The sequence below is a fragment of the Mangifera indica genome, chromosome 7 (genome assembly GCF_011075055.1).
Source record: "Mangifera indica cultivar Alphonso chromosome 7, CATAS_Mindica_2.1, whole genome shotgun sequence".
NCBI classification, from domain to species: domain Eukaryota; kingdom Viridiplantae; phylum Streptophyta; class Magnoliopsida; order Sapindales; family Anacardiaceae; genus Mangifera; species Mangifera indica.
This window is the reverse complement of record NC_058143.1, coordinates 12,596,556-12,618,506: the sequence shown is the minus strand read 5'-3', so window position 1 is coordinate 12,618,506 and position 21,951 is coordinate 12,596,556. Positions and strand designations below refer to the sequence as shown.

The 21,951-nt window shown below is 30.1% G+C and overlaps 1 protein-coding gene and 1 non-coding gene across 2 annotated transcripts; both read left to right on the top strand.

Annotated features, from left to right (window-relative positions):
- Positions 1-4,380: 4,380 nt before the first annotated feature.
- Positions 4,381-9,258, top strand: LOC123221627 (ADP-ribosylation factor 1-like 2). Its single transcript, XM_044644497.1, has 7 exons — positions 4,381-4,662; positions 5,591-5,681; positions 6,001-6,116; positions 6,335-6,394; positions 6,478-6,543; positions 8,670-8,869; positions 8,998-9,258. The coding sequence occupies exons 1-6, from the start codon at positions 4,606-4,608 to the stop codon at positions 8,859-8,861; spliced, it is 582 nt and encodes a 193-aa protein (XP_044500432.1). The 5' UTR covers positions 4,381-4,605; the 3' UTR covers positions 8,862-8,869; positions 8,998-9,258.
- Positions 9,259-9,625: 367 nt separating this feature from the next.
- TRNAT-AGU lies at positions 9,626-9,699 on the top strand. The gene has a single exon. It is a non-coding gene; the product is annotated as a tRNA-Thr (tRNA).
- Positions 9,700-21,951: the final 12,252 nt, after the last annotated feature.

Sequence of the window (21,951 nt, the reverse complement as noted above, 5' to 3'; positions counted from 1 at the left end):
ACAAAGAAACGTAATTTTCACAGAGAAATGAAATCATATCTCATTATACAAAATGGATAAGTATTTATAATGGTTTTTTTCATCATAGTTAGTTAAAACACGTATTATTTGTGTTATCATTTAGTTCACATTTTAAACAAGTCGTTTTGAATTTTTAAATCAAAAACATATTAAATACGTATTTTTGTCATTTTTTATGTTTTTTACTTTCTATGAATTTTTAGAAAAATTCAAAATAACATCGTTTTTATAGTAAGTTTAAAGTTCAAAAATACCCTTGACATTTTTAATCAATTACTATAATGTCACGACTATACAAAACAAAAACCCCTAATTTATTTTTGCTCGAATCTCTAATCTCCTCTCTTCTACTTTGTTTGTTGGTGTCGTTCTTCACACTAATAAGAAGCTAGCAGCAACTCTCTTCTCTTCCACTCCATCTGTAGTTGTTGTTCTTCATTCTTCATAGTTAGTAACCAATCTCTTCTCTTCCACTCTGTATGTGTTCAAAAACAGGTCAATAACAATAACTAGCTTTGGGCTTGCAATCAGAATATCAATCTGAAGCTAGCATATGTTAATGATCGGAAAGACAATTTTTTTCTTTTTTCTCTAAATATTGATATTGTTTTTTGGTGTTGCATTTGAATAATCATATTAGGTTTAATAGTAAATTTGATACTTTTCATTTAAATTATCATTCGGATTTTAATCCAAGAATTTATACGAAGTACTAAAATTATGATTAATATTATTATATTTTGAAAAACATAGTATTAATTATGTGTCATATTAAATTCATATATATACATTTTATATTTTTGTTATATCTAAATTTTATTATTATTTTTTTATAAATATATTTTTTATTATTTATTATATTATACTCATATAAATTTTATATTATTTTTCCTCGTTAATGTATTTTATTAACTAGGGTCTCTATCATGTGACAGAGAGAGACCACCCTAAATATTGAATAGCATTAAAGGTGGACTCCTTTAAAGCCTTTAATCCGCCTCCAAAGCAAGAAATATATGCTGCATTTAATTAATGGGCAACTCAAATATTCATTCCTTTTATGTATGTATATTTATTTTGAGTATATAAATATATACATATTTATATATATTATCATATAATTAAATATTATTTTATCTTTAATTTAAAATATTTCAATCATGATATATATAAATGTGTATATATTTATGTACCTAAAATAGATACACATAATTTTATTGTAATTATAATAATGTCAAATAACTATTTTCTAAGACATGTTCATGCCTTTTAAAATAGGAGAAAACCATTTCTTATTAAATTTGTAAAAAAAATTATTAACTTTTTTATAAAAATGTTTAAAAAACTTCAAATTAAATAACAATTTACTGCTAAAAATTTATAAAATATATTTTAATCTTTAATTTATATTAATTTTAATTAAAAATAAATTTAGACCATAATTTATTTTTAGGGTTTTAGCACTCGAAATAAAAAATACATGGCAGGGGGACCTATACCTATGCCCAACATAACTTTCAACCTCTGGCGATGGGCAAATTGTTGATTTGTTTGTTGGTTGCAAGGGACAAAGGTGGCTGTGATAATGTTTCAACGAATTGATTGTGGGATACACTAATAATTTAATATTGTATTTAACTATGTTAGTTGGTTATATAGGTATAGCCTTGTGATTATTGGTTATTTTTGCATAAATAGTGTTACGTGTATAATTTTTGTATATAATTTTATATATAAATAATAACGTATTATCAAGTGATTGAATAATTAAAAATTAAAGATAAAATAATATTTAATTATATGATAACATATTATTATTTATATATAAGATTTATATACATAGTTGTATAGTTTTTGTATATGGCTAATTATGTAAACATAAGTTTGTTGGGGAAATAGTGCACGAGCTATCCTCCACTTGTGTGGCCAGAATTGGTCACCTACGTTACACCTTTTTGTCAAAAAGTCCTAGCCGAGGAGCAGAACTAACCAAGGACTGGGTCTGGGATCTGACCTTGGAGGGGAGGAACCAGTCTGGGTCGATCCCCACTGTAGGCCTGGTTCAATCTCACGATTGGTCCCGCCAATAACCAGTCCTTGGATTGGTTTTGCAGGTTGGGCCCTTTGGGCCTCGGTCATTTTTCCCACCCCTATGGATTATAGGTAGGACAAAAGTGAAGAGGAGATTCCTACAATAAGTTTTGAGCTTAAAAGAAAAATAAATTTTATTTAGTTAATAAGAGTGTTTATAGTTATATCAATTTACTAATTACCCTAAGGAAAGAATATTATTTTCCACGAAAAAATAGTTTTTTTATCTTTAAAGTTTGAAAACTTTATTTACCCACTAATTATTTACTTACGTAAGTAAACTTTGTTTGGTTTTATCATAAATTATTAGTTTGTCTTCATCAATGGAATAATGATTATCAACATAACATTATTTTTACTAAAATTATTAAAGTACTTTGAACAAATAATGGTGAATTATTTCTAATAAAATTATTTTTAATTTTCCCCCCTTAAGTTTATTCTTTGTCTCGCTCTTTCATTTTCCTTTTTCATCTCTTTTCTCTTCACATGTAAAAATATGATAACCTACATTTTCATTCCTTTTAATCTCTTTTTTTAGTATAATCATAGGTTAAGTTTTCTCGCAAATATAATAATTGTGTGTAAAATTATAAAACAATGTATTTAATAATTCTTGAATATAATAATTATATGTGTATGTTTAGTGATATTTTTAAAAAGGTAAAACTATACATGTTTTATTGAAAGTTATTAATTTTATTAAAAATTACGAAATTTCTTTTTTTCTTTTTTAATAAACATAAAAGTAAAAGAAATATTGAGAATTTTTTTTTTTTAAATAAGAGTTAAATAAAAATCACAAAGATGAGTATGTATTAAGTTTTATTCTTATTATTCTCTCAAATTATTAATTTATGATAATTTAATTATTAGTAATTATAACGTGGCCACAGTGGGGCCAATCCAAACTCCATTACATCATATTATATATATAAAAGACTCCTGCCATTGATTTTCATGATGAACTGTCTGCTTTGCTGACGACAGAGATGAGAAGGATCTTTCATTTACTGGAGTCCAGCTGCATTTGACTTGACTGCTCTAATAAGATTTTCAACTTGATCATCAAAGTTGCCATGTTTGAGTTGAGCCTTTTCCTAAATTGAAGTAGAGGTGTACAAATTACAGAGAAAACAAATTATAAAATCAGAGGCTGACTTTACTGAAATCAAATTTTCTTCAGATTATTCTCTACAACTGCCTTCAAATACATACTGAAAAAAGAAAAGAAAAGAAAAGAAAAGAAAGGAGAAAGAACATAAATTGGCAATCACATCTTTAATCTATTACTTACCAAGTCTTTCCTAGGAATGTGCAGTTGACTTGAGATGATTACGGATTGCTTCCACAGGATGTGCTGAATGAGGAGTGGGGGCTGAAAGAGAGAATTTTCAGCAACCTGTAAGTTTCCAATTTCTTTTGTTTGCCATGGCTGAAGTCAGTTACCTGTGTTTGGTCGAGTTCGGTAGATGTATGTATGCATGCATGCATGGGACACTTGCCATAAATTTCTTCGCTATTCATTAGGCATGCTAAGTTTGAATGTCTCTATTGGGAAATTTATGCTTCTATTAGCATGAAGGTTGTTGGTATTTGTCACTGTTTTTCATGTGGTTTTTCCTTTTGTCACTGCTCTTCCTTTTTGGTATGCTATTCAAAAAAGGATAAAAAGACTTTTGCCCACCCAAGGTTTAGTTAATTTTCAATTTTTTATTCGTTAAATTTTAAAGACTCAAATATTTATTTATTTTTAAACTATTAAAATTAATAAAATTTATTAATTTAAAAAATAAAATTATCATTTAATTAATGATATTAAAATAATAAAATAATTATTTTCGTTAAAGATAAAGATAATTATTTCGTTTAAAGAAAACATTGGAAAAGGGAAAGTCAAAAAAGGAGAAGAAAAGAGAAGGAACAAAGAAGCAGGTTAGAGACATCACTAAAACAGGGGAAAAAAGACAAACCTTATAAAAGAAAATGTAATATTTTAAAATTTAATCATAAGAGAAATTATTAATTTAAAAAAAAAAGATAATATTTTATTATTTTTAATATATTTTAATTAAATAATAATTTTATTCTAAAACTAAATTTTATTATTTTTTATAATTTATGAGTGAAAATTTGAATTATTTAATATTTAACTAATATCAATTTGGATGCAACAAATCTTGTAATAATAAGCCTTTTGCCCTTTTTAAAAAATCGTATGCATAAAATGTCTAAAAGAACCTCACCAATGAGAAAGTTAACACTGATCAAAATATTGGGGTATTAAGAATATTTCAAATAGAAAATCACCGTTGGTTTTATTCTTCCAACAAAAAAGAAAGAAGCAGCTTGCAGGAAAAATCAGCCACGCTTACATTTCTTTCTTGGTCTAGCTTTCTTTAATTTCTCTCAAGTCGATCCCCAAAATCGAAGCTCATACTTGAATAACAACGCACAACGCATATCCGCTCTGCTGAAGCGAGAGAAAGAAGCATGGGCCAAGCCTTCCGCAAACTCTTCGATGCCTTCTTCGGCAACAGTGAGATGCGAGCAAGTTCCCTCTCTTTCACTTTTTATTTTCAAATTTCATTTCTTCTGCGCCTCTAGGTTTCGTTTTCGTCATTAATCGTGTTTATTAATTTGATTTTTAATTTTTTTAAAATTTTTTGTGAATTTTGTTTGTTTTGAATATTGAATCGTTAGTTTCGCATCTATTTTGGTCATTGATTTTGATTTCTTGTTTATAAGTTATTGAGATTAAAAAAAAAAAAAAAGGCAGTTGAAGTTTGATGATTGTATTTTTTTCAATATATTTTCTTTGCGGAAATGATTCTTGATTCTGCTTGAAGATCATCCCCTTTGAAGAAAGAAACTGTTGTTTGTTCCTAATTTTTATGTTTAGTGTCGTTGATCTTTTGATGATGATTTTGTGGTTCTTAGTGCACTGAGTTATGAAAATTCATCGGCCTGCCCTGAGGTTGGGGCTGATTATGGGTCGTATTTGTTTTCTGAAAATTGGTATAGGAACTGTCATGAAATTTTGTAAAGTTGTTGGAAATTTCTTCATGAAGGGAGGTGTATGACTGTTTTCCGAAAATTTGGGCTTCGGCTGTATAAAGTCCAAATTTTCAGGGAAGTTATGATATTTACGCTTCCTTTTACTTGGCAACAACCATTATTGGCCATAAATGGGTTAAAAATCATTGCATTCATTTAGTGCTGATGAGGGACGTTTCCAGCTTTTTTATCTTGTTTTTATTTTCGTATTACTTTTGCAGATTGTTCTTTTCGTATTTCTTGTTAGGTCCTTTGACATTCTCAATTTATTGCATGGAGAAGCTTCTGTGTCTCTATTTGTAAATATTTGATCATCAGGTCATGATCTAGTTTTTAAATTTTGACAATGAAATCTCATTTATTTGTTAGTATTCCTTCGATCTTTTTAATTTTTTAAAGTAGTTCATTGGGGCTGTTGTAGGTTGTGATGCTGGGTTTAGATGCTGCTGGTAAAACAACTATACTGTACAAGTTGCACATTGGAGAGGTGTTATCTACTGTTCCCACAATTGGTAGGTAACTTTGCTTCTATTCTCTTTATTTGTAGATAAAAAAGGGTTTTCTTTGTTTCTAATTTCAGTTATTTCTCTCATGTCTGCTACAGTGATGCATTTTGATTATTTGACTGTATTTACACTATGCATGTATTTAAAGTAGTGGACTGATAAGAACGATGGAAATTGTCATTTAAAATCAATAATCATTTGAGATGTCTCTATTAAATTTAAAATTTCAGTTTGAAAATGAAGGTGAATTCAAGCTATGTGATTTTGTGCTGTTAAATGGCTCAACAAATTGATATAATTGTATTCTCTTCTTTGACCCCTGTAGGTTTTAATGTGGAGAAAGTTCAGTATAAGAATGTCATGTTCACAGTTTGGGATGTTGGTGGGCAAGAGAAATTAAGGCCACTGTGGAGGCATTATTTTAATAATACAGATGGACTGGTAATGATCAGCCTATGGTTTAATCATGCTAGATTATGTTTATTGTTGACCTATTTGTTTTCTCATTTTGTGCCACTATTATGTGATTTTGTGTTGAATGTGTTGCAGTTGTCATATCAGTTTTTCCAGCTTTGCTTGTATGCAAATTCATTTGTTAATCTGCAATGTTGGTTCTGTCACACTTGTTAGTATTTAAATTGGTGTGTTGGTCTATGTAGATCTATGTTGTTGATTCGTTGGACCGAGAGAGAATCGGAAAAGCAAAGCAAGAATTTCAGGTTGTGGATGTTTGGATAGGTATATAAATAAATAAGATAATGTGGGTAATAGTTTCTAAATTTTACCAGCCTATTTCTTACAGGCTATCATCAAAGATCCATTTATGCTCCATAGTGTCATTTTGGTGTTTGCAAACAAGCAGGATCTGGTATGTTTCCGTTATTAGTTTCTTATTTGATTTCTTCATTTACAGTTCAACAACTTACAAAAATTTATTGGACACACGCATATATATGTATACATATTTTGTGTCTGTTTGTGTGTGCATCTTTGTTGTATGAGTAGATATATAAGAATTTATATTACTTATTTCTTGATACCCTGTGTCCTTTGCTTGTAAAGTTTTGAAAAAATTGGTGTGCCATTGTTATTTAGGACAGATTTTTGTCTTTATTTTACATGAATGATGCACGTACCATGCACTTCAATCCAGTGGTTAGAGATTTCTGGTTCTGGGTAATCAAGAAAAAAGAAATACTAATCATACAAAGTTTGATTGCATAAATGATGCCTTCATTGCTTGCTTCCAAAAATTAGCTTTGAAATTAAGTTTTGTGCTCAAGAAGACAAATTGCATGTTGGCATTTAAAATGATTTTACAATTACGAAGAAGAATGCCACAAGTTATCATAAACTCTTTCTTTTACCAGTATTGTTTCTGCAGATCCTGTTACTTCACTGTTTCAACTTTTTAAATATTTTGAGGAAGTTGCTATGAAAGAGCAAAGTTTCCTTTTTGTTATTAGTATGCATCTTAGCATTAAATTATGCCAAGATTTTTATGTAAGTATTAAAAAACAAATTACTTATCGTAACAACTTCTCAATATAGATTCTAGATTCTGCATCATTTATATGTCTTCATGTTTTTTTCATGATTCTTAAACAAGATTTTAATCTAGGTAGAAGTCAAACATGTATTTAGTAGCTTATGCTAAACGATAAAAGTAATTTGAACTTGCAGTAATGGGTATATTGAGGTTGAATTATTCCTATAATCTTTGGCTTTTGAAAATATTTTAGTACGTGAGGAAAGTTTAAGAGAGTAATACAAGTTTTTGTTCTTGGCATTTTTCTATGAAATACTGATGCACGAGCACAGTAATAGATACCTTATCATTTCCACACTTCAATCTACGTGATTTGCATCCTGGAACTCTTCCCAATTGAATACCCTGCAACCATACATCATTGTGGCAGCTTGATATGCAATGGGATTGCAATCTGGTCTGGGAATTGAAAAACTATTTGACTGTAGATGCATAAAATTTTATAGCTAGTAAAGCATTTCTGACATTCACCTGCATACATCTCTAGAAAAATGTTCAACTCTGTTGTGTATGATTGTTGAATTCAGGCTATTGGGAATATAACCTCTGAGTTAAAGAGAGTCTTTAGACTTTTTTCAGTACATTTTCTGTTATTGATTGGCTAATTAAGCATTTAGTGTGACAAAGAAAGGTGATTCATTCAGGTTTCCTGAATTACAAATTCACCATAAATCTTTTGGGGTCTTGTGAGAGTATGAGAAGTTAGTGGAGCAGCTGTGCTGGTTTTTGCTGTGGTTGTTGATATCGGTAGCGTGGTACCGGCCTCATTGTGGGACTAGAGTTAGTAATGGTTGGCTTGATGTTATTTTGTTTCATACTGAAAAGCTAACATGTACTTGCCCAAAAAAAAAAGGGCTAACATGCATTCAAAATTCTTAATTTTTTATTAAACTCATACATCATTTTCTACAATGATCAGCCTAGGAAAAGGCCCTTTCATTTCTTAGTATGATGAATTTGTATCTTTCTGGATTTTTGCCAGACTGAGAAAAGAGAAGATTTTTCAGACTGAGACCTAATAACAATGATGGTGCTTGTCTGTCTGTGAAAATAGGTTATTAGAAAATGAAGTGAGAAAAAAATATGCTTCCTTTGTTTCTGTTATATTTGATATTTTGTCTTTAACAATAACAATACATATTCAATTCCATCTTTCTGGAGCTTAGCTGGTTTTATTTGGTTCATGATACTCTGATTACAAAGAACTCAATTACCCTCAGTTGTTGCTCAAATCTACTTTATCTAATAGCTTTCCAGTAAGGCCATTTGTGAGGTCAGGTAAGAACATTAAGTGGTTCTTTGAGGGAATCACTGACAAGTAAACACATTTACAAATTTTATTCAGTTTTTTTGTGCAAATTTTGCTTTTGAAAGCAGTGATGTGACACATCCAGATAAATATATCTATCCAATATGGTATTTATGTAACAAATTTATATTTCCAGAAAGGAGCGATGACCCCAATGGAAGTTTGCGAAGGGTTAGGTCTCTATGATCTCAAGAACCGGAAATGGCACATTCAAGGGACTTGTGCACTTAGGGGAGATGGACTCTACGAAGGCTTGGATTGGTTGGCTTCAACCCTAAAGGAGATGAGAGCTGCTGGATACTCATCTGCAGGCACCTCAACATTCTAGTCTTCCAGGTCGAAATTCTTACCTCGTTACTAATAAGTAACTTGTACATTGTGGTTCCTCTTCAATATCATCCTTACAGAAAATTTCCTTTCATGATGGACGACTAGAGATTCTTATCAATCCTCCACTGAAACAGGTGTGGATGATGCTCTGCGGTTTATTCGATGATGAAGGTCAAGAGTCATGCTTAATCACCCTGTGGGAAGTCCTGACTAGTCAATCTTTTTGGGTTGTATGAGTGGTAGCTAATGAAGTCTAATGTGGTTGCTTACCTTTGACCATAGTTGGCAATTGAATGTGTGACTTCCTCGTATGTATATTCAGATGAAACCTGCTATTGAAATTAACTTGACTCTAGGGATTTATATATGCTTGAGATGCCCCTTTCTGAGGTAAATGATTTTTGAATTACTCTCTCTCACTGAGTAGTTACAGAGATAGTATGATCATTTATTTCATTGATAATGCTATATTTATAAACTTATCGTCATGATTTTAAATTAGAAATGAAGTCAACAACCATATCTATCTAGTTATGTAAACACACCTGAGTAAATAAAAACGAGTAAGTGAGATGCTTCAATAAACAATGACATTTGAAAGATTTATGCCAAGATTATCATTAGCCGCATAAAATTGTGGCTTAGCCCATTGTGAGGACCCCTTTGTTACGGGGGATACTTTTCACAGGCCACTGCGGCCTTCAGATTAAATAAATCTCAAACTTTCAATGGAAAGCTTGATTTTGAGATTAGAATATTGAGGCTCTCGTAGCTCAGTTGGTTAGAGCACCCGTTTAGTAAGCGGGAGGTCTTGAGTTCGACTCTCAACGAGAGCAAATGTTTTTTTTCTCACTCCACCGGACCCGTTTCCCCGCCCAACCGATCGTCATGAAAACTTAATCGTCAATTGCCTTCCCTCCACACCATGTAACCACAACTTTATTATTAATTTTATTTATTATTATTATTATTATTCCCCTCACCTTAAATCCCAGCCATTCATTTTCACCGACCCCACCATAAATCTTTTGAATCTTACTTATTTCAGATTTATTAATTTTCCATTCTTTAGATTCTTTCTCTCGTCTTCTTACTTTCATCATCATAGGGGCAGCCATAAAAAATAAAATTTAAAAAGATCAAAGTTAGATAAATAAATTTAAAATAAAATAAATAATAATATTTGTATTAATAAAACATTCATTAATTAAACCTTCTTAATTGCCTTCGATGGGATTTTATTTTTGAAAATATTGTATAATGACTACATTATAAATACTATCAAATACATAATTTCTATATATATAACTAAACTATTATTTATAAAATTCATTACTAAAAATAATCTATTTACACTAATAAATAAACCAATAAAAACATTTTATTTTTTGTAGTTTTAACCATTACTTTTGCAAGATCTACAACCGTGTTCAAAATTATAAATTTAACATTAGAAAGCATAATTAAAATATAAACATCAAATTCAAAATTAAGTATCATAAATTCTAAGTGAGAAAAATATTTATGAAAAATCTTCGCAAAACACATTAATTTTTCTTTATCAAAAACATCAAAATCTTTTTTTAGACATAATTATGCTAAATAAATAAACAATTCATATCTACCTTATTGAAATAATTATTCAATTTTGAAGTTGCATATCCAAAACATAATAAAATTCTTCAATGTGGTATTAATGTATGTTTGTGATACATTAAGTCTTGAATTGTGATCATTTTTGAATAAAAATTTATCTATATTTAAAACATCAATAGCTTCGAGAGAGAGTGTTTTGTGACTAAATGTTGATATAAAACAAATTTATATTATTTATTATCAAGTTGTAATCAAATCCCTATTCATATATACTAATACTATAAATAGTTCTTCAACTTACAGGATAAGATATGATTTTTGTGGGTGGTAATGTAGCAAAATCCTAGAAGCACGAGTTTGATATTTAATATTGAGGCTAGAAGTGCATCAACTGATATTATGTATCATCACTAATATTGTTACTTGGTTTTTCCTAAGTACTTTGTACGTAAAAGATTTGTCTCATTCAGTAGGGCTAGCTTATAGATGATATTTACTGTATATAGTTTTATTTATATCGAAAGAGTTGCAGGTTCCTTTGTATTGGATGGAGTTGATGTGACGGGGGTACCCTAAATTTAGTGATGCAAAGGTGTTCCATCTCTCTCATATCATGACTTCCTCATATGTGGTCATCTTCTGTCACTAAAACCGTATTGTGAAGGCAGGTGCAAATGGCTATTGCATTTGCTAAAAAGCCTCACAATTGGCAAAACGGGAGATCCTTATTTGTCGCATTATATCCATACTGGAAGAATCCTAGCCATGCTGGTCCCATTAAGTGTCGAAAATATATATTGAGTTTATAAGTGTGAAGATTGAAACACATATTACATAAATCAATTGGCTTATGTTAAGGTTCAATTCACACATTTATATACAACTCTCTTATGTTCTATTTATTAGATGTGAGACTTTCTTTCTTTATTCTTTATTTGAGTCTCCAACACCCCCGTTTAAATGCAAGCACCTAGGCTGTTAGACCTGTTTTTCGGCTCAGCCGATTTGTGGCTGGGTGCATTGTCACTTGTATCCAGGAACACTTAGGCTGTTAAACCTACTGTTTGGTTTGTGCTCTGATGTCATATCAGAAATCTATATTGGACTTACAAGTATGAAGATTGAAACATATATTACACAAAACCAATTAGTTTATGTTAATGTCCAATTCACACATTTATATACAACTATCTTATGTTCTATTTATTAGATGTGAGATTTTCTTTCTTTATTCTTTATTTGAGTCTCCAACAAGCGGCAAATGTGTATGAATTTCTATCGTAGCTTTTAGTTTTTGATTTCTTGTGTTTATGTTGTTTCTTTCCAAGAATGAAAAAATTTTATAATGACATGTAGTTGCATTATATAAAGTAGGAATTACAGAGTAGTGAACATAATAATCTCAGAATAATGTATATAATGACCGCATAAAAATTTTCATTTTTTATTAGTAGCTTCAGAAATAAAACTTTGTTTTATTAAAGGTTGGCATCAGTATGTCAAAGAAAATTATTGTTTTCACTATTATTCTCTTTCACGAAAGTGGGACTTCACAGTCCCATTGTCTGCCATATGCAACATCTCTGGATTGTCATTCTAGGAAACATCGTAAAGAAAGAAATACTAGTGCGTTTATTGGAATCTCATTATCATTTCTAATTTCTATGATGTTGAGCATACAGTTAATTAAAGTTTACTACATTCTTGCATGGTAAGATATAAGAAAATGAAAACTCGAAGTTATGAAACACAGTGTCAATCTGCAGCAAATAATTTGCTGCTCAAACTATTAAGCCGTTATCTCGTTGCTAGATCTTAAAGTCTGATGCAGGCTGTTGACAGTCGCTGGGATCTCCATGAAGTTGTGGATGATACATGCGAAACTTTCTGCAGTGTAGAAGAAGAGTTTGATGATGATGTTACAAAACTAGTAGCTGGCGATTCCAGATTAAGTTACTTAAATCAGGTATTATAAGCTGGTTATTTCAGTACGCTTATCAGTCTTTTCTCTCTTTTCTTTCCTTGCTCTCTTTTAAAAGCGAAACAATTTACTTTCCTTCATATGCTTGTGGTTCTGTCATCCTGTTTATAGTGAGATCTATAATTCTATCTAGAGGACTAGGGGTTGGGTTTTGAGGAGAGGGCTGCCTCAAGTCATATTCCAAATGTGCTGGTATGTCTTCAGATATTGTTTTTATTTATAACAATAATGGGAGAAACGAAAAAGAAACCAGAAGTGAAATTATATTCCAAATGTGCTGGTATGTCTTCAGATATTGCTGGATGATTTCTCCACCACCTTATTTCTTGTTTTCTACTTTTTAAAAATTTTAAAAGCTTCTGTCTATTATATCTCTTTCTTTTTTTCATTTCTGGGTTTCTCTTAGGGCACTGCATTGTTACTGTAGTTCTCCTCTTGAATTTATTGAAGATTTGAAGTTCATGTACCTGTAAGGAATATTTTATACTGGCAGATTATGAGAAGGTTAAGGATCGTGCTGCTTAAACTTCAAAATTTAATCACAAACTAGCAATTTCTAGAGATCTATGCCTTTATCCTGTGACACATTTTGCCCGGCTTTCTCTGTTGTTGTCCTCTTGTTGTTATTAACTAACATATAATTTTGGATCTCGTCCGGCATCAAAGGATGAATGTGAATCAGGCCCTAAATTTTGATTCCTATCAATCTTATGACAAATGTGGAAATTGTAGATTTCTATGTAATCTTGAATTAGAATTGTATGTGTGATTTTAGGTAGTCTAGTTATGCATTGGAATCTATCATTAATCATAATCTAGTTTTATAACACTCTGCACAATCTGAGTACCATTACTTGGTGAAGATTCTGATTATCAGGTCCACCGGAAGAGATTGAACACATTCTTATTGCTGTTAATTCCATTAAGAAATATTTAGTTAAATATGCCTCAAGATATCAATTATTTTCAACTTGAGTAGGATTTTTCTTTTTTCTTATAAAGCGTATAAAGATGTCAGTGGGTTTTAGTTCAACGAATATATTGTAGCATAGAGATTTGATTATAACTTGATGGGCTTTATCTTCTAAGCCTTGCTCTGCCACCATCGAAGGCTCAAGCTGTGGCACAGGAGACTTTATCAATTTGGTGCTCACTTGCTTCCAGATTGTGCCTGTGGGCATTGAAAGCTTAATTGGAAAATCAATGCTTTGCTGTTCTTCAGGTCTGCTCAGAACCTCGGGCTTCAAGTGCATGTCCATTTGTGCCAGAAGCCAAGTGTTTTGGTGAGTACATAATGTGCAATCTTTAAGAGTCACAATTCTGAATGTGCATCTGTACCAGTAACATAATATGATTGGAAATTTTAATTAAGTTGTTATATTTCTTATGTTGCAGCTTTTTTAGAATTATATCATTCTCTTGCAATAAATTATGAATCTTTTAAATTTATGTTATGTCTTGTAATAAATTGCATTCAGCCTCAAATGTTCCAGAAGATGCGGCTGATCTAGCTTTCATGTGGACTGCTAGTAGGATGCCAAAGAAGAATATCTGCAAAAAGCTGCTCTCTTTCCTTGGATGATAGAATTTCTTCTCCTGATGATGAAAGTTTAACAGCATTTGATGAGGATATTCCAAGCTTGAAGGTAAGAATGTTGTATGTAAAAATTTTGTAGCTCCCTTATGTCCTTACCTATGAGCTTAAGCTTTTAAACAATTTGGTATATTAACATGGTATTAGAGCCAGGTTGACCAAGTGGTCTTATGTTCAGATCTCCTCTTATATAATTGAATTATAATAACTTGTGATGGTTATGATTTTATTTGTGGTTCTGTCGATTCAATCCAGGCGAATATAATTGGTCTCTTACCTATTAGGTTAAGCTTTTAGATTCATCAATAACTTCACAATGTTCGAGAGAAGAGGAATTTTGAAAGGAAGAGACTTTGTGTGAGAGGATTATTTATGAGGAATATATGCAAATTTCACTAATATTTCAAATGTAAAACTATTAGAGTATTTATAGATATAAAGATGACTCTTAAAATTCTAAATGTATGAACTTAATATCAAACTCATATATGAACTATTAATAACTTAACATTAAACTTGTATATAAATATAAACTTGAATTTGTGTATGAATCATGTAAGAACATGATCTTATACTATAAACATGTATGAATATCATTAATGAAGTTAGGCTAACATTTACCTTGTATTGTTAAAAATGTGTTTATTGAACTTGTATCACATGAGGTGGACCTAAAAATCTTCAAATTACTCTTCAACACACAAAATGTTTTAGTTAACTTGAAATGGATGTCAGATGCTGACTCCAAGAACATCCACTCGTTGATGTGAACTCTATTTTGCTGATTTTGTTATTCCAAGAACGTGCTACATGAGGGCTGCTTTTCACTTTTTTGTTCTGTAGAAGCCAAGTCCAATTTTGTTTTTCCTTCTCTTCAGTAATACAAATCTTACCATTTCCTATTAATCAAACAGAGGTGATAAGTGAACAAGTTTCATCCTCTTACTTTTCACATCATGCAAATTCCAGGAACTTCAACCGAAAAAATCTAGAATCAGGACACTATTCATCTAAGAATTGCGCTGAAATGTAACATAATTGTTAAAGGACTTTAAAAATTACTATAAGAATTTATCTTTTATTACTTACCCTATTTTGTTTAGTTTATAAATAATATAAAATTATGATAATCTTTTATTACTAATGGTGATACGATAGATAATATAAAAAATAATCTGATTACTATATTCACCTTAAGTATTAAAAAATTACTAAGGTAATCATAATTTTATTATAATTGTATTTTTATTTATTAATTTTTTTAGATAAAAATAATCTCATTTTCAATAAATACAATAGCTAGGTAATCTTTCAATTTTTATAATAAAATATTACCTAAACTAAACGTCCTTTTAGATCTTTTGTGATGAAGCTCTTGAGAACCAGAAATGTCAACATTGTACGTTTTTCTTCTCTTCTTCCATTAGCTTTTCTGCTTGTAAATTGTGAAGAAAATCAATTTTATGTATGCATCAATTCTATCTAAAAATGTTTATAACAATACTTTCAGAGCAAGATTGGTAGTCGACTTGGTGAGGAGAGCGGTCTAGTGAACTGTAAACTATTTAAATAAATATGAAAAATAATTTTGTGTAATTACCTATTAAATATATAATCTGAATTGTTTTAACATAAAAATTAACTTGGCTTGATAATACAAATTCTATATTAATGGATGTGGTGTTAGTTCAAGTGTTTGCAATTGCAATTTTTTTAAAAATAAAATCCAAAAGATATTTTAAATTAAAAAAATAAACCAAACTTATATATGACCTAGCAAATTTTCTGAGAGAAGTTGTTATCTGGCTAAAATTATGGTTTATAATTGACTAAAAAGTTTGACACCAGTGATTTGTCACCATCTTTAGATAGTGTTATTTAATATTATGATAATTCTTACTATATTATTTATGTGTTTCTTTAAGTAATATCAGAACTATTGACATTTCTAAAATAGTCACCTTATGTCTACTCTTCTAAGTTATCTTTTTTGGGGTATTTTACTAATTCTTGGTTAACAAAGCCTCAACCAAACTTCTTTTCATAATACAAATAGCTTTTATGGTATTATTAACCTTTACAAATAATAGAGTTCAATTTCTCTTATTAAGAATCTTTAGCCTTACCAAGAGGGAGTTTACAATACAAATTTATAAGAAGATAAAGTTTAAAGCTCTCTCAAAAAGTAAATATGACAGTTTTAGCATGATATAGTCTAACACAAATGTATTCAAGAAAGCTAATATGTAAGAGTTACCTCAATAATGTTTTGCTCTTAAATGTACATAAATTTTACCTCACAAAAGTCCTTCCAAAGTAGATTTGATTGATTAATATAGAAAACAAGAGAAAAGTATCTGTTATGTACAAAACTAGCCGTTTAAATTTCCCAGAAGATGCAAAATTCGGTTAACCATATGTGATATGACACTTCCAAGTGATCTACGTGAACTAGCCGTTAGAAATTTTATCATCTAATTTGATTGATTAAAAGGAATTCGCTCAACTTAATAGCTACTAATGTTGAAAAAGTTGATGCATGTCGACTCCACCATTCTAAAACTGAAAAGTCTTTACCTATATTACTGTCACCAAACTCAAAAATAGTAGTTAAATAAATATCAAGCTCCGAGGTGGAGCCTAATGTTCCTCTTGGTCTTTTGCCCCTTTGCATCATAATACGATCACCATAACTCATATTTTAGGTTGATGATGAGACAATAGATGGTAGAGAGGAAGAAGAACCACCTTGGTTACCATAAATTAATGAATATTCAATATAAATTTTTTTAATTAAATTCAAAATGTTAGTTATAGTTAAAAGAATATTAACTTCATCCTCATAATTTAATTGCAAACATTCATAATATAATGTCAAATAATCTGTGACACTATTTAATTTAAATCTAGGATAAAAAAAACATGCAACAAGAAAAAGTTTTGGAATTGTTTTATAGTAAGTTAACCATTTTGTTTTCATTAAAAAAATAGTTTCTTATAGAATAATATTTTGTTCGGCTTCTTGTAAAACCTCAATAATATTAACGGTTTCATTTAAAACCTCACTTAAAGTATAAGTCGCATTATTAAAATTTCTTAATATATTTAAAATTGTTTCACAAATATCTCAATGTTGGGGATATAATGTAACTTATAACACATGTTGTGAAATAAATGAGCATAATAAATCCCTATAATCAAAAGACTCGTTGAGTAATTCATATGTTGAATTCCAATAAGTTGACACGTCTTTAGGAAATTTTTTTGGTCTTCTATTAGGTTGTTTTATAGTTTGAGGATGTGTCCATAAAAATGAAATTGTTGTTTTTATTAGATTAATATAATTATTAAGATAATGTAAACCATCCTGTACATATAAATTTAATACATAACATGCACATCTAATATGAAAAAATCTACCACCTAATTAGGTTTACAAATATTAATTAAATCATTTATTGAGACAGGATTTGAACGTGCATTATCAAATGAAATTGAAAAAATTTTATAAAATAATTTATATTATTCTAATATTCCTTTAATTATTCTTTAAATATTATTGATCGTATGTCGATCATCAAACACCTTAAATGTTAAAATTCTTTTTTGTAATTAAAAATTGTCATCTATTTATGACAAGTTATACCCATATAAGAGTAAATTTGTTAATGGTAACTCCAAATATCACTACTTATAGATACACGTTCATCAAAATTTATAAAAAATTGAATTAATTCTCTGTTTTATTTTTTATATAAACTAAATAATGTTCTTTTTAATGTGCTTCTTGGAATAGTTTTATGTACAGAATTTAATGCAGTTTTACAATAATTAGTAAAACCTAAATTTTCATCAAAACTAAATGCTAAATGATCTATTGTTATCATTTTTGCAAATTCTTCTTTACTTGTATTATCACTATACATAAATAAAGATTTATGTGTGGAACTATATCTGATTATTTGTGTGTAGAACTATACCTGATTATTTGTGTTTGGACTCGACTTTGCCCTATTTTTTCAGATACTTTGACTCCAAGTACCTTTTAAACGTCCTATATCCACCTCTTTGTTTGAATTTATAAATTTGTCTATAATAATTGCAAGCAACATCGAAATTGCTATTTTTCTTTTATATTTTCTTGAAATGAATTTTGAAAATATCAGATGTAGGAATTTTTTGAGAGTGTTGTTCTATCTCCATCTGTTGTTGATGTTGTTGTTGTTGCTCCACCTCTACATATTGACTTTCACTTTTTTGTGTTGAAAAATCATCTATAAATTGATTTTCATTTACATTTGATATATGTGAATATTGACCAAATCTTCTATTACCAGAAGAATTTTCACTACTTGTCATTTTTTGATAATAAATAAAATTAATTATATAAATAAATTATATGATTAATTATGAAAGATAATAAAAAAATAATAAATAAAATTAATTATAGAAATAAATTCTATAATTAATTATGAATTGTATAATAAAAATAGAAATTGGAATTAATAAATTAAGAACGAATTTAATTAAATTTAAGAGAATTTGATTGAATTGAAAGATTGAGAATGAGAGTTTGAAAGATTGAGTGAGAGAGTGGAGAGATTGAAATTTGAATGGGTATATATATAGGCAAAAATTTTAAAAAATAGGGGGTAAAAATGTGATTTTGAAAATTACAGGGGACCAACGTTCCCCTGCAAAAGTTCTGAAAATTGCAGGGGACCAACGGTCCCTTGCAATTTTCAAATGTGCAGGGGACCATTGGTCCCCTACACTTGTTGCAATGAACCAATGGTTGATAGTGCAGGGAACCGTTGGTTCCTTTAAAAAAATTTAAAAAATAAAAAAATTCAAAAAAAATTTAAAATTTTTTGTTCAGTATAGTAAACCGCCTATTTACATTTCGGTTCATAAACTGAGTGTAAACCGACGGTTTCACGGTTCAAAATTAGGTAAACCGAAATCAAACCGCTAAAATCTAGTTTCAGTTTTGGTTCAGTCCGATTCCAGTTCTGGTTTTATCTGGGCCAGTTTCTATCCAGTTCACGGGCCAAACCGGCCGTGGCCAGGTATACTTTTAGACCTTTAATCTTTTCTTCATTTTCTTTCAATTCTTTTTTCCAGTTATATAAAATTTATAACATTCCATGTATTTTATCCAAAATTTTTTAATTTTTTGTGGGTGAAATCTTATTGAACATTGTTATGTGTATATATTTTTAAGTATATAATTAGATATCTAGATGATAAATTATTATATTATTAAATATTATTATATCTTTAATTTAGATTCACTCAATAATACGTTATTTGTATCAAATTATATGTTTAAAAATATATACATATAATTTTATTTAATATTTTTTTTATTTGAGTCTACGAATGGGTCTATGCTCAGATAGATTCGAATTCTCACTAACATGTACAAATGTATCACGTCTATTATCACGAAAAAGCCACCACAAAAAAAGGGAGCTTTGCTACGTATCAAGAAGTTGAGTAACGTTAGATACTAATTGTAATATTTGTTTAAAAACTATAAGGGCAGTAGCGTAATTAGAGCTTAAGGATGCATGGGTCATTTCATTTATAAGTGAGGGCAGTTTGGTAAACTTGCTGGGCATGCACTTTGTTGACCTAAGTATATAAACATAATATTGGCCGACTAAAGCAGAGAGAAATGAGAGAATAGAGAGAAAAGAGAGGCGTGAGCTGCTGGTTTTTCTTCTTCTCTGTTCTTGTGCGTCTTGTGCGTCTTGGCTGCTGTGTAGCTGTGTTTGCTCTCTGAGTTCGATGTGCGGTGTCTCTACGGTGAAGTCAGGTGCTCTTTGACTTTGTATTGTCGTGTATTTGCTTGTATATTGTTTTGATGTACAGTGAAAGATACGTGTGTTTGTATATTGTAAATCGAACTTGATATTAGTGGATTTGACTAGAGGAACACCTCTACCTTGGATGTAGGATTTCGTTTACGAGATCCGAACCAAGTAAATCGTGTTATTCTATTTTTTCCTGTTTTCTGCGTTTATATTGTTCGGATCGGATTATCTTTAGGTTCGGAAATATAAATCTATAACAAGTGGTATCAGAGCCACAAAAGATCTTTCCGATCTGTGATCTTGTGACCTATTTTTGTTTCTTTTCCGTTTATATTCGGCTGCTTGTGTATATCTTGAGGCGTGTTTGGTTTTCATGCTTTGCAATATATTTTGGTGAAATATATGTGCTGTGTCTCTTGATATATGTGAATATTTTCGAAAAGATTGTGTTCTTGTTGTGAGTACTTGGCTTTCTTGGTACTGCTGTATTTTCTTTTGGTACTTGTAGGATTAAAGAAACTAAAAGAAAAAGAAAAAGAACATAATGGGGTCAACAAGATTGGAAATAGAACAGTTTAATGGAAAAAATGATTTTAATATTTGGAGGAAAAAGATGAGGGCTGTTTTGGTGCATCAAAAGTGTGCAAAGGCCTTGGAAGGTATAGATGCTTTACCTTCTGATATGACAGAATCTCAGAAGGCTGAGGTACTTGAAACTGCTTATAGCTTGTTTATTTTACATCTATCTGATAATGTTTTAAGACAAGTTGATGATGTTAGTACTGCTGCAAAATTATGGTTGAAGCTTGAATCTCTTTATATGACTAAATCTTTGACTAATAAAATATATTTGAAAGAGCAACTGTTTGGTTTTAAAATGGATCCAGGAAAGTCTTTAGAAGAAAATTTAGATGAGTTCAATAAAATTACTATTAATTTGGCTAATATAGAAGAGAAAATTTCTGATGAAAATCAAGCCATTATTATTTTGAACTCACTGCCTGAAACTTTTAAAGATGTAAAAGCTGCTATTAAATATGGTAGAGAGTCTCTTTCCTTAGAAGATGTCTTAGGGGCTCTTAAGTCAAAAGATTTAGAAATGAAGATAGAAAAGAAAACCATAGGTGAAGGCTTGCAAGTAAGAGGCAGAACTGAAAAGAAATTTCAACAAAAAGATAAAAGATTTAATAGATCTAAATCTAGGCCAAAAAGAGTTTGTTGGAATTGTCATAAAGAAGGCCACATGAAAAGAAACTGCCTTGAAAAAAAAGAAACTGAATTTTCCTTCAAATAATGAAAAACATGAGTCTGTAAATCTACTTGATGGCTATGACAGTGCTGAAGTTTTAGTTTTAACTGAGGGGTTGTCTAGGGAAGAATGGGTTTTAGATTCAGGATGCACCTATCACATGACACCTAGAAAAGACTGGTTTATAGATCTAAAGCAGATAAATGGGGGAAAAGTCTTAATGGGTAATGATGATGCATGTGAGGTAACAGGTATAGGTGCTATTAAACTAAAACTTGCTGATGGTTCTATTAAAATTCTCAATGATGTTAGATTAGTTCCAAAATTGAGAAGAAACCTAATATCCTTAGGTTTGTTAGATTCCAATGGTTATTCTTATAAATCTGAAAAGGGTGTGCTTAAAATAATGAGAGGTGCTTTAGTAGTAATGAGAGCTAAATTGATAAATGGGTTATACATTTTAGAGGGAACAGCTGTTAGTGACTCAATGTCTTCTAAACCTGATAAGGTGGATGAAACTATTTTATGGCATAAAAGGCTAGGACACATTAGTTTCTTGGGTTTGCAAGAACTTGGTAAACAAAACTTGATTAATTCTAACAGAATTTCAGCATTAGAGTTTTGTGAGAATTGTGTTTTAGGGAAGTCACAAAGATTGAGGTTTGCAGCTGCTACTCATAGATCAAAGAACATTCTTGATTATGTGCATTCAGATCTGTGGGGTTCTCCTCAGGTACCTAGTTCTCTGTCTAATGCTCATTATTTTTTAACCTTTGTGGATGATTTTTCAAGAAGAGTCTGGGTTTATTTTTTAAAAACTAAAGATCAAGCTTTTGAGTTTTTTAAAGA

Bases quoted from the DNA above. Each gene is read 5' to 3' on its own strand.
- LOC123221627 (XM_044644497.1), top strand. From the start codon at position 4,606: ATGGGCCAAGCCTTCCGCAAACTCTTCGATGCCTTCTTCGGCAACAGT. The intron at 6,395-6,477 runs GTTGTGGATGTT...TATTTCTTACAG, and splicing joins AAGCAAAGCAAGAATTTCAG to GCTATCATCAAAGATCCATT. The intron at 6,544-8,669 runs GTATGTTTCCGT...TTATATTTCCAG, and splicing joins TTGCAAACAAGCAGGATCTG to AAAGGAGCGATGACCCCAAT.